Below are 13,665 nucleotides of genomic sequence, written 5' to 3' on the forward strand. Positions count from 1 at the left end.
AACCAGGAACGCACATGAAGAGAAGTATGCTTAGGATCGTTATCCTGCTGAAACACGAAGCCACGGCCCACATTTTGAAGTGCCCAGGGTCGCATTGTAGTTTCCAAGATGTTTTCGTATTGAAAACGATCCATAATGCTTTGGATTCTCCTTAGTGGGCCCATGGAAGTGCTGGTGAAGCACCCCCACACCATGACGCTCCCACCTCCATGCTTAACGGTTGGGCATTGATACTTTGGAGAGTACCTAGAGCCAACAGGACGACGTACCCAGGAATTTCCATCACTCCCGAACAAATTGAACTTGCTTCCGTCAGACCAGATGTGTTTAGCCCATTCCTGACGTCCCCAACGAAGATGCGCTTTTGCCCACGCAACTCGAGCCATGCGATTTTTCTTACTGATGAACGGTTTCTTGACTGGCTTTCGTCCGTGTAGTCCTGCTTGCTGTAAACGTCGACGAACAGTTCGTTTACTTGGTACAGGTTCATTTGGAGAACTTATAATCATTTGAATATCCGTGGCGGTCCTATGCGGATCTTCTCTTGCTGATCGGAGGATGTTGCGATCCATCCTATGGGTTGTCACTCGAGGCCTGCCGGGCGAGATTCTCAAAGCGACGGATTTCTAAACATTTATTATTAAAAAATAATATTTTTCGAACTCACCTCAGTTTGGTACTTCTTGATTACTTTCCAAATAGTCGACGGAGAACGTTGAATTTGCAGCGCGAGCATTTTCGTGGGTATTCCTTGTTCGAAGCCAGCTACAATGGCTTTCTTGACGTCCAAGGAAAGATTTTTACACCCAACAGATTTTACCATACCTTAAAAATAATTTATCAACCAAACAAATCCAGTGCAACAAACAGAGTGCGTTTTATTGATAATTCAAAAAAAATAATGAAAATTGGAAAAACGAAAAAATCAAAAAATTGAAATAAAATTCAGAAAAAATCGATAATCATGTAATGTTTGGTCCGCAAATTTGCGTAACATTTCGCTTTATGCACACGGAAAAATTCAAGTCAAATGGATGCTTGAGAAAAAAGTTACACACAAAAAACCAAAAGTGGATATCTTTTTGGCCAGCACTGTATGTGACCCGAGTGAGAGAAGGAACAGCAGTTGAAATACAGATAAATTTTGGCAAACAGCCTTGCAGAACCCCAGTCATTGATCCCTTTTTTCTTCAGAACAAAGTGTGAAACTGAGTGAGGACTTTTATGCGCTTGTGTGTGAGAGATTATCTACTTAGAGTTGGGTCACGTAATTAGAATTTGTTTTTAAAAAAAAATTATTACTCAAAAATTATTTTTCCGTTTTATTTTTTAATTTTCTCGTAACCTTTTTAAATTCTTATCAAAAAATTTCATCTTGCCACGTTTTTCAGTCCATATAAGTTCTAATCTCTGGCATTAAATCAATACTTAAAAATATCTTCGGCTCTTTCGGTTGTGTTTTCTTCTTCTCCAGTTGCTCCGCAAACAGTAAGTGATATAGCTACAGGTTTCCTTCCAACTCTCTAAATTGTAATTAAGTTTATCATTATAGAAGAGTATGGAAGACAACCCTGACTATAGACCACATGAAGTTGAGAGATATCCGGTTGATTTGCCACGACAACATCCGCGTCCAGGCATTCTAGACATTCGTTGCGAATTCACCAGCATTAAGGAGTTTTTCGGGGAAGAGCCACCTTTCAATGAGCGGACTGTACTACGGTTCGCGGAATATGTCAGGGGTTACTATCCTGATCATCAACCCACACATGTCATGGATCGAGGCGGTCTAGCCCTGTACATTTGGATAGATCGTATGCCAACACCCGCGACCCATCTCCAACAAACCTTCTTACGCTTGCCATTTCTGGAGGAGGTGGAAAACCTTTCGAGATTCGTGCTTCGACATGCGAGAGCACAAAACGAGCATCTGGAGGGTGAACGTACAAATCGCTGTTCAGTTTGTGGAAGTCACTTATTGGGCATGCCTTTGGCGGATCACAGCTACATTCGGTGCCCCCTAGATGCGTTGGAAGGAGAACGTCGACTGGAGTTCTTAGCTATAAACCATGCAGCATTTTGTAGCAAGTGCAACAGCCGTTTTGCTAAACACACAGGTTGCACCGGACCAGTTTGCCACTCTTGTGATCAAAGAGGTCACACAGCTGCTACTAGACTGTGCGATTCACGACTCGGAAGGCTCACACCGGAAAGCCAACAAGAATTACTCACCGTGGTCACTCAGCATCGAAGAAACTATCTACTTCACATCCGAAACCTGACTAATGATATTAACAAGCCACTGCGCTACCGTTCATACACTGATCAGGCTTACATCTTTCTTGAAAGACGGGTGGAAGATAGATGGTTGATCGATGGATGGGGATTCTACCATGATGACGCCGGTGAATTTCCACAACCAGCTATGCAAAGATACTCGAATCATCCGCATCGTTCTGTTCGCTACAAAGGACTGGTCCCACCTGAGTACCATTCTCAGGCGGTGAACCCGATCCCAACATTTCCGCCACATGAAGTTGAGTATCTGCAAGCTGTGCATGAGGTTATCATTGAGTTTCATCGCTCTGGAGAGGTAATAGGCAAATCAGTAGATTGACATTACGGAAATTTTTAGCTTCACATGGAGCGAATTCTTCCGAATGCCGCAATCGCAGACGAACCAGTTGCCATCCCAGTTGAGGTTGATCCACCACCCGCGGTTATTGTTGAAGAGGGAATTGCCATCCATCCCGTTGAGAATGTAGATCCTCTTGAAATGCCTGTAAATGAGATTCACGAGAGAAATGTTGTGAGTCTTACGACATCATAGCAATAATCCTTCAATACCATAACAGTCATTCCTTCAGCTCGGAGCCAATCCAAACCCAATAATTACAAAAATTTCTTTTCTTTTCCTTTAATAATTATTTTAAAAAAAACTTAAATACTTTAAAAATTCACATTTCAGGCTGATTCTGAAGAAGACGGTGACGATGATCTGATTCTACAGGATCCGGTGAATCCCACACGGGAGTAGCTCGACCTGCAAGAACTGATGATAGAAACCCGAATCAACGGAGAAGCCTACATACATTGTCAGGAGCCGTTGACGGTTAATAACGATACAGCCAGACCAGCGTTCCAGCACAAAGCCTTTGAAACACTCCTACAACATCCGCTCCCCGAAGGCAAAAACGCTTTAACTCTCCGTGTGCGGGCGCTACAAGTTATACTATGTGGCAGATCCGGTACGGAGTGGGAAGTAAGCCCAGAGGTGTCAGCGGCTCTCCTTCGACGTTACGCCAAGGACTTGATCCTTTACGGACAAGCCTTGAAGAACGAAGAAGGTCTGATAGTTCAAATGGAAGAGTTTCTCAGTGCAACTGTACTGCGCAAGGAGCGTTATGGATCGGATATCGTATATATACCGTCAATGAGCCTCTGGGCAAAAGCAGAAGTTCGTCAATCGCTTACTCGCCTCTTTGATCCACATCCATTTGGTGATGAGACAACACGGCGTCTTGATCGGGTTGGGCACAACCATCGTTATTGGTTTGGACTCCCAAGTAATCAAGGAGCTCTGCATGAAGACTTACAAGTCGCAGAGGAGGAAAGGTGACCCCTTCCCACGTGTCCATGTAATGAAGATTATTTATCTTTATTACAGGCTCAGTGCGCAGCTTGTACCAACCAAAGCTCGTATCTGGGAATCTCCACTACATGACATTGGACAGTTGAGAAATGCCCTCGAAATCCCAGTTCCCACGGATAACCAGGCTGTGCGTCTTCGTATTGGTTGGATGATTCATCTGCTAACTTGTCAACTCCCTCCTGAAACGGTCAACCAGGGTTCGTACGTTGAAGTACTGGACTACTTGAAGATCTTACGGGCGGCGACAAAACTCGTTCTCAGCATCCGCGAAGAAGCCTCTACCGTAAGGATTGAGCTCTCGACCTGTATGAGACATATGGCCACATCATCCGCGAGAGGTCACAATTTGGTACTACCCACTTTTGGACTTTTCGTGAAGTATGCGATGGGGAAATGGGAGTCGTGGCTGAATGGTTGTTGGGATCACGTCTACGATGAGATCACGCTCAGACACGTTGAGTCATGCCCATGCCACGTGGATGAAGCAATGTTCCGTTACGAATATTAATTTGAACCTTTCCAACAACCGCGTATCTGATGACAACATCTGCGTTTCCATCAATAAAAATTAATTTATTAAAAATACGTTGAAATACGATCACCCACTCATAAGTTAGAATAAATCCTCACGCGCGCGAAAAAAGCTTCATCTCAACATCCGCACTCACCTTAACTTTTCAATAAAACAAAAAAATCGCCTCGCTCCAGCCCACCAACACCAAATGCATTCCGGAATGCGTAGGAGCCCGAGGCCTTATAATCCTGATAGAGCTTGACTCCAAAGAGAAGCCTGCTCTGTCGGATTCCACCACCTAGAAATTCCAAGAGAATTTCAACCGCCTAGAAATTCCAAGAGAATTTCAACCACCTGGAAATTCCAAGAGAATTTCAACCACCTGGAAATTCCAAGAGAATTTCAACCACCTGGAAATCCCAAGAGAATTTCAACCACCTGCAAATTCCAAGAGAATTTCAACCGCCTAGAAATTCCAAGAGAATTTCAACCACCTGGAAATCCCAAGAGAATTTCAACCACCTGCAAATTCCAAGAGAATTTCAACCGCCTAGAAATTCCAAGAGAATTTCAACCACCTGCAAATTCCAAGAGAGTTTCAACCACCAAGAAATTCCAAGAGGATTTCACCAAAAACAAAAAAAAAAAAAACCAAAATCAAATCAAAAAATTCCCTCAAAAATTCCCTCAAATTCCGACTTTAGTTTTCCCTGGTCCTTCTTTATTTTTCTCTTTTTTCAATTCATATTGTCTAATAGTTAATAATTAAGGTTACTGGATTATTATTGTCCTCGGGCAATTACCCTCGATTTAAATTATGGCGTCCTTGAACAATGGCCCAATATACCCGGACCGTAGCGACCACCCGTCACCCGGGCAGGACGCACGGATCCCAACATCAACCGCGACTGAAAGAGTGACCGCAGGTCGGACGAAAAAGAGAACTACTTCTCTCGCGATCCGTCTTGTAGGACCTCTGAAACGTCGCATCAACCAAAAAATTGAGATAGCTAAGCGTGTCTTAGCTGAATCGGAAGCGAAGATGAAAATCTTCCCGACCATGCCGCCTCACCATCTTATCAGCGATGAGGACGCAACTTACCTCGATGCACTACTAATTCGGCTTCAGACCGTATTGGGGGCACTCGAGGGAATGCGCGACTTCATTGACGATAAGTTTGGCGATCCGGAAATGGCGGAAAACCCGAATCAGCAAGCATACTATCAGGAAGTTATCGAGCTACTCGAGAAGTCCAAAGCATCTTCCTTTGCGAATCAACTGAGACGCGAAATCGAAGTGCTGCGGATGGAAATGAGAGTGAGAAACATCCCGATCTCATCGTTTGACGTCTCTACACTGGAAGCCACGGACGCGGAAGCAGGAGCTGTGACTGACGAAGATGAAGCCGATGCGGAGATGGAGATGGTCGAATCGACGGTGGAAGATCAAGCTCACAGGAGCTCAGGTCTACATCGTACGGTAACCAACCTCCGTACTCTGCACGGAGCCTCAAACTCGCCAGCAGGGACTCCACTTTCGAATCGTTCGGGGCTTTCATGGGATGATGGCGCGATGACTCTTCACGACGAGTTACGATACTCGTACATGATGGGCCGCGTCGAGTCTCAAGTAGATCAGTCAACACCCGCGTCAAATCGAGGAAATGGTACTCGTGCATCGACTGAGCAACAACAACTACATGGTACATCATCAACGCTCCAGGGGGTGGTCCAAGGGAAACGTGAGCAGATCGAACAGGGCCCGCGTGACACCCCCATTCTCAGGAATGATGTCCCCACGACTAAGGGACCAGGTACGCTTACAACGACCGAGTATGCTGGGCCAGTCTTGCCGACACGTAGAGACAGAGATCTCACGATGATCCATGCAAGTGCTGGAACTCATACAGAGTCAATCTTCCACCCAACTCCAGGAGAAGCACCTCTTCAGGCGCAGGTCGGAGATCCTCTGTCGAGACAGATGGTGTCGGCACTTGAAAAAATCATTCAAGGTCAGAACCATTTGCAGTCAGAAGTTCATTCCTGTCGCGACTTGATGAATGGGCTCACTGAACGAGTGGGAGAACTGGAAGCACCAAAAATTGTCTCTAAAATAAAAAACAACCAAAAAATAGTCGACGATAGTCAATCTGACCAAAGTTCCGATGAGGACGAGGGACTGCCACCAAAGACTCGGAGAAATATTCGATATGTCGAGGTGAAGAAGTCAAGTTCTTTGGAAACCGAAGGCATTTTGAAATATCTAGACAAATTCGACGGGTCTACAAATCTGAAAACATATCTCACTGATTTTAACGAGTCGGTGATGAAAAACAGAAATCTGAAACCCACCAATAAATTTATGATCTTAAAAACGCACCTGTTGGGCAAAGCACGCGACTGTATCTCGAACAGCAGTGTTCCGGCTGAGGCAATTGAGAAAACCATCGGATCACTGAATTCGATTTACGGGAAAGATGAAAACAAAACTAGTCTTCTAGCTAAGATCCACGTCGTCGGTTTCTCACAGTCGGATGTAAAGGAGATGAGAAGAGCAGTGGTACGACATTCCAATCTGGCCGATCAGTTGACACTCACCGGTATTGCAGAGAATGATGAGAGGACGTTTACGCCTCTCACGTCTCGACTCCCTCAAGCAATCCGTACTCGAGTCACTCAATACTGGGGTCAGAAAGGAGAAAACGCCACGTTCCACGAGATCTTTGACTTTGTCAACAAATGCATTGATGACATAGCAAGAGAATCGGTGCTAGCTCTCAAACATCTCCCCTACACCGGCCAAAATGAAACTAGCGGACATGGAATCGAGCTCCCGTATGAGGTTACTCTCAATGTAGCCGAAGCCTACCAGGATCTAGGAAACTTGAAGAAGTCCAAGTACTTGGCGGATAGCCCTGTGTACAAACCAGCGGACCATCCAGACAAGTATTATGATACTTCTTCAGGTGAGTTGTTGGAAGGATGGTATGCACCGGGAAAAGGTCCAATCATGAACCTTCTCCCGAAGACATTTCCAATTCAAGGCGAAATCCCTAAGAACCCATGTCGAGCTTGCGGAGAACGACACTCCAGTATAAGATGTACGCTCTCCAGCAAGGCATTCAGACAGGCGCTACGGGATGCCAAGCTATGTCCAATTTGCACGGGTACACACGGTATTGTAAAATGCAAATGCAAGCTGGTATGTGTTCTCTGCCAAGGTATGCATCACACGGGTGGATGCACAAAAAGAGAGTATTATCGAGACATGAACAACTACCCAGATGACGCGCCTCCCGTTCAGCAGTTTTTCGAGCTAGCCGGGAAGGCCGGCAATCGGGAACCAACCAGCAATAGGCAGGCCTGGGCAGGCACGGGGACAACACCATCGTACCCCGTTCCCCAGGTCGCATTGCAACCGCCCTCTCAAATATCATGTCCGATTTCTCTTCCAACACCACCCGCGCATTCACCCGACAGTAACACTTTTCTCACTTTCCTTCCAACAACAGATCCGCAACAAGTCCCAACAAAACCAGATGTAGAACAATTCGCAGCCGCCATTTCCCGAGCAAAACCAGCATACCAGCTGGCGGCGATCGCAGAAAAGTCGGTACGTGACCACGGACTTTCCTTTTTATGTCTACGCACTAAGGAGAACGATTGCATCCCGACTCTTGTAGATTCTGGAGCATCGATATCCCTTCTTGCTCACGACTGCGCTGAAAAGCTAAAAATGAAAATCCTGGCAACGACGAAGGTGTATCTATCTGGTTTTAACGGTGCCACCACTCAAATGTCTCACGTGTTCAAACTGCAGCTAAGGAAAAGAGCTTCACAGTCAAAGCTCACCTTAATGCTAGCAGGAATTGAGCACATGCCAAAAAGCCCTTACAAAGCGCCAGTTTTCTCCGAGGAAGATCGAACATACATGGAGAATAACAACATCAATCATTCTGAGATCACTTCAACCGCTAAACTTGACGGTAGAAGGATCGATATGGTTCTTGGTAATGACCTGCTAGCATGGCTTAACGCTAACCAGGATACTAAGAAACATATTCTTCCATCTGGGAGGCTCGTTGAAATTACGGATCTAGGATACATTGTTCATCCAGTTCCGAATTACACGGTTTACCAAAACCAGCTTACCTATATGGATATCAGAAATGATGGAACTCTAATGCATGTTACGACTTTACTCGATCATCAAGCACCCGAAGATTGGAATTCAGCGTTGACTCTTCAAGTAGAACAACAGTGGAGATTAGAGAACATCGGAATTGAAGAACCATCTTCACCCGATTCTTCCAAAAAATCATCCGCGAAAGATCTACAGGCCTCATTCGAAAATACCCTCAGATACAACTCTGATGGCATTCTAGAAGTTGCCTTCCCACTGAACGGGAATGAAGTGCGCCTGAAAGACAATTACGGGGTAGCCTTGAGAAGACTGCACGCTACTCTAAACGCTCTAAATTCATCAAAAGATCCCACTTTATTAGCTCAATATCATCAAATTTTCAAAACTCAAGAAGAGACAGGCATCATCGAGCCAGTGACTCAGACCATGAAAGATATGAGCAAGTATTCCTTTATGTTACCCCATAGACCAGTGATCAAAGAGTCTTCTAATACCACCAAAGTGCGGGTCGTCTACGACGCATCCAGTCACGCGGCAGGTCAACTGAGTCTCAACGACGTGGTACATGCGGGAGCTAATATGGTAACTCCGCTTTTCGGTATTCTTCTACGTTCACGTTTCATAAGATTCATGATCGTAGGGGATTTGGAAAAGGCCTTTCATCAGATCCACGTCCAACCGGAATTCAGGAACTTGACTCAATTTCTCTGGCTGAAGGACATTGACAAGCCGGTTACGATGGACAACATCTGCGTTAAACGATTTGTGCGGCTACCTTTTGGCATGAGCTGTAGTCCAAATCTATTGGGCTCGGCAATTGTACATTTTCTAGCGCAAAATCCGGATGAGTTGAACGCTGATATTCTAGATAACTTATACGTCGACAATATTCTGATCGGAGTAGACGATCCAGCGCTGATTATGAACAGAATTACTCGTTTGAAAGAAATCTTCAATAAAATGAAGATGAATATTCGAGAGTTGGAGGCTATCGACCCAAAAGACAGAGCACCCGACACGAAAATTAAGTTTCTGGGATATAAGTGGGATTCTTGTCCAACGACAGATACGTATATCATCAAAATCGCCGATGTTGACCTGTTTCACCCCACTAAAAGAGATGTTGCATCTAAGATGGCTGAAACCTTTGACCCATTAGGACAAGTATCCCCGATACAAGTCCCGATGAAAAGGCTTATCAAAAAGCTATGGAGCAACGATGTAAACTGGAAAGATCTAATCCCGGAGCACCTGATAGGAGACTGGAGAGCAATTCAAGCCGCGTTTAACAGTCCGACCGTGACAGTGCCTCGAAGGCTGACAACGGATTTCAATTACAAAGAGATTCAGTTGTTGGTTTTCTCGGACGCTTCACAGGATATTTATGCTGCGGCTGTCTATGCTCACTTCTCTTACGAAGGACTACCGCCAGTTACTACATTGCTTACAAGCAAAAATAAGATCAAGCCATCAAAAGATGACAAATGGACTATTCCGAAATTAGAACTGTTAGGAATTGAGATTGGTTCAAATCTGGCCTCGACTATAATGTCGGAGCTCCGTTGTAAAGTTTCAAAAATCCGCCTATTTACTGATAGCTCGTGCGCCTTGTACTGGATTTTGTCTAAAAAGAACACACGTGTTTGGGTTGCAAATCGAATTGACCAAATTCATCTCAACGAGACCCGTATGAGAGAATGCGGCATCGATACCACGATCCATCACTGTCCAACTTCTGACAATCCCGCAGACCTTGCGACAAGGGGAATGAGCACGTCTGATCTCCAGGCCAGTAAATTGTGGTTCAACGGACCGGAGTTCCTTCAGAAGGACCCGGAAGATTGGCCTTGCAAAATCGAAGACACGGTGACTTGTCCAGTTGAATTCGCAGACTTGGTTTATTCAGAAATGATCGATCCGTCGACGAAAAAACTGAAGAAGCCACTGATGGAAAAAGCTAAAAAGCCATCCGCGACCGCTACGGTTTTGCATATTCTCAAATTACCTTCCAGTTTTGAATCAATAGTTCCATTTAAGTACACCAACTCTCTACGCAAATTAATGTTAATTGTTTATCGGATTCTCACGTTCATCAGCAAAACTATCCCAGTCAGAGCATCAGACACCGGAGTGTTACGGAGATTCAATGCAGCGCCCAATCTTCTAGAGAAGAGAAGGGTAGCGAGACATTTCATCATCCGCGAACACTACCAAGAGTGCGAAGAGCTCGGCTTGATCTTTCCGCCAAGCTTGAAATATTACGTAGCATCAGACGGCCTATATCGTGTTGTGAAACAGGCAAGGTCGCCAGCTCTGCCTGCAGAAGCGAACGAACCGATCCTAATTCACCCGAAACATCCACTCGCTGAGCTAATCATGCGAGAAACTCACGAAATCAATGAACAGAACAATACGCTAGGGCAGCTCTGCGAACCAAATACTGGATTCCGAATTACTATTCGGTAGCCAAGACTGTAATCAGTAAATGTGTTCCGTGCAAGAAGGTCCACGGATTGCCGTATCCTTACCCGCACTCGAAAACATTACCAAAAAGCAGAACAGAGCCGTCCAGTCCGTTCCAGAGAGTTGGTCTTGATTACTTGGGTCCGCTTGAATATCTCAAAGATGATGGAGTTTCTCTCGGTAAAGCCTATGTGCTCGTATATTCTTGTTTTGTCACCAGAGCAGTTGTACTAAGAGTGGTGCCGGACGGCAGTACGGAAAAATTCATTATGGCGCTAAAGACTATTTTTCATCAAGTTGGCGTGCCACAAATGGTTTATTCTGATAATGCTCCGACATTCATTCTAGGTGGAACTGTACTCAACACTGATATCTCTTCGTGGGAAGATCGTAATGAGTCCCTCACTTCTTTCATGGTCGCCAGATCAATCCACTTTTTTCGCATTACTACGTTGTCTCCATGGCAAGGAGGAATGTACGAAAGAATTGTAGGATTGGTAAAACACCAGATGCACAAAGTATGTGAGGCGAACAAATTCGACTACTACACGTTGAGTTACGTCGTTTCTGGGGCACAGGCTATGGTCAACAACCGCCCCCTTACTCAGCACGCCCGAAGCCCAGATGACATGATTGCCATTAGACCATGTGACTTCCTGAACCCTGGAGTAATGATTGAGACGCCACCTACTGAGTTCACACCATCCGCGCAAAACGGAGGTCCTGAACAAAGAGTCCGCGCTCATCTTGCTCGTCTCGAAGAATCCCTTGAAATACTGTGGAAGTACTGGTCACTAGGCTATTTGATCAATCTGAGAGCTAGCTATCACAAAAATGTAAAGTGTTCCACTCTTACACCAAGAGTAGGACAGGTAGTGCTGGTGAACACAAATCTTGTGCGACGACATAAATGGCCTCTAGGTGTAATTGTGCAAGTGCACGAGTCAAAGAGAGAGGACGAAATTCGTACGGCAGTTGTTAGGTGCAAAGGGAAGTTGTACAAAAGGTCTGTGTGCCAACTCATTCCTCTCGAAGTCGCGTCCTCGGATGACGACAGTTTCCCTGAAAACACTAACCAGGGAGATGATAAAGAGAGAGTGACGGATGCAAGAAAGATCGTTCAACATCCGTCGACTACCTCACTGCCAAAGCCTGCAGCTGCCCTCTTTGATCCTCGTAATGCACATTACTCTCCTGAGCTGTTTCCTCGATCGACACTCCCTAACCTTGCTGAAACGTCTGAGAATACCGATGACCTAAATACCCAAAATTTAAATATCCCCACAATACCAAATCCAAATTCAATTCCGAAGAAGCGACTGGAGGGACTCGAGACTATCGGCGAGGAAACGATTTTCTCGAAAACATCGACTTAGACTTACCGAACGAAGAGTATGATGAAGCAGTAGTCAGTCAGGAAGCAGAAGCTGCTGACTACTTTCAACCCCGGAGTGTTGTGAGATGGGCTGGGTTCCCATCCCATCTCTCAAATTAGTGACCTTTTGAGGATGTCTCCATGACTCTATCATGATCGCCATACCTCAAAACCTCTAATACAATTCCATTCACCCGCGTTTCCCCCGTTAACTCGTCTCCAGTACGCTTCCTCATTTGAATTCCCTCCAATTGGTCTCGCCGCGCCCTTAAAGGCGCAGCTCCCCCCTTTTCGTATAATTATCCCTGGCCCCCTCCTTCAACCGCCAGTATCTCTCTAGACGCTTAATGTATTTGACGTCAGAGGTGTTTCCCCAGCGCACTAATCTGAGCTGTCAACAGCCCGGGCGTTTCGAGGTGAAAACCGACAACCACAAAGATAATTGCGACAATACAAATACCAATTTAAAAACCCTGAACCGAAAAGATAATTGCAACAACCGAGAGGATGGTGATACGAATATATATCACCGCGAAGATAATAGTAGCAACAGGGAGGCAACAAAGTCGAGAAGTTCTGAATATGCTCACAACAATTACGGAACGATACACTGCAATAATGGAAACGACAATAGGACGGGGAGTTTTAACAATCACTTACAAAAAATGGCACTTCACCAATCTGAATTAATTGCTAATTACAGTTCAATTTTCCCGGCGCGGTTATTAACACGCCAATAGACGCAACGGGGTTCTTCCGGGCCTTTTTCAACGCACCAATGTCAGTGACGCCAGCCATTCCGAACAACGCAATCATGGATCGGGTTTGTCTTTTTAAATAATGACATGTTACGTGGTCACACTCTATATACAAACCTTTAAGCAAGAAGCATCCACTCAGCCGGCTATCCAATATTACAATCGTTAACGCCTTGCAAGACTCTAATTCTCAACATCTGGAAATAACTATTCAATTTTCTTTCTGACTGTTTTATATCGTTTTGAACAATAAATCACTTGTTAATAAGTTTGAGTTATTTCTTACCAAGCAATCGATTTTTACGACGATACAAAAATCACAACTGCAATCGGAATCAATATTATTAAAAAGAACTCGATAAAGGTCCTTAGAATTATTGTCGGTGACAACTTACCATTCCCAATTCACATGGCTTACATTTTTAATGCAGCTGTACTTAAATGTAGGCAATTACTCACAGCGTTCCGAACAACAAAATGCAAGCTTTATTTCAAGTTTTACAGTATCTAAAGTTGTACAGTATACTATGATACTAGAAAACCTCTCCACATCGACTCAGGACGTGTTTTTCGACAATGCAACGTTAATTACTAATCTTATGAAGATCGTCTTGCTAAAGCCAACAAATCTATCCAAAATATGAGAATTCTTCAACTCCTTAGACTTTCTCCCCATGTATTTTATGGTTTATAGGATCACTGCACCATTCTCCTCTTCTACCCGTTGACAATTTTTATTCCGAGCATGAAATATATACT

General features: G+C 44.7%; 1 protein-coding gene and 1 pseudogene across 2 annotated transcripts; both read left to right on the forward strand.

Moving 5' to 3' along the window:
- Positions 1 to 1,558: 1,558 nt before the first annotated feature.
- On the forward strand, positions 1,559 to 4,160 carry ZK228.1 (Reverse transcriptase domain-containing protein; the record flags this gene model as incomplete). Its single annotated transcript, NM_075211.2, has 5 exons — positions 1,559 to 2,593; positions 2,636 to 2,809; positions 2,969 to 3,016; positions 3,101 to 3,615; positions 3,668 to 4,160. 5 exons carry the CDS (start codon positions 1,559 to 1,561, stop codon positions 4,158 to 4,160), a joined length of 2,265 nt encoding a protein of 754 aa, NP_507612.2.
- Positions 4,161 to 12,495: 8,335 nt separating this feature from the next.
- ZK228.11 lies at positions 12,496 to 13,075 on the forward strand (annotated as a pseudogene). The gene is made up of 2 exons: positions 12,496 to 12,971; positions 13,031 to 13,075. Coding segments are annotated over exons 1-2 (521 nt in total).
- Positions 13,076 to 13,665: the final 590 nt, after the last annotated feature.

Source organism: Caenorhabditis elegans, chromosome V, assembly GCF_000002985.6.
Source record: "Caenorhabditis elegans chromosome V".
Classification (NCBI taxonomy): Eukaryota; Metazoa; Nematoda; class Chromadorea; order Rhabditida; family Rhabditidae; genus Caenorhabditis; species Caenorhabditis elegans.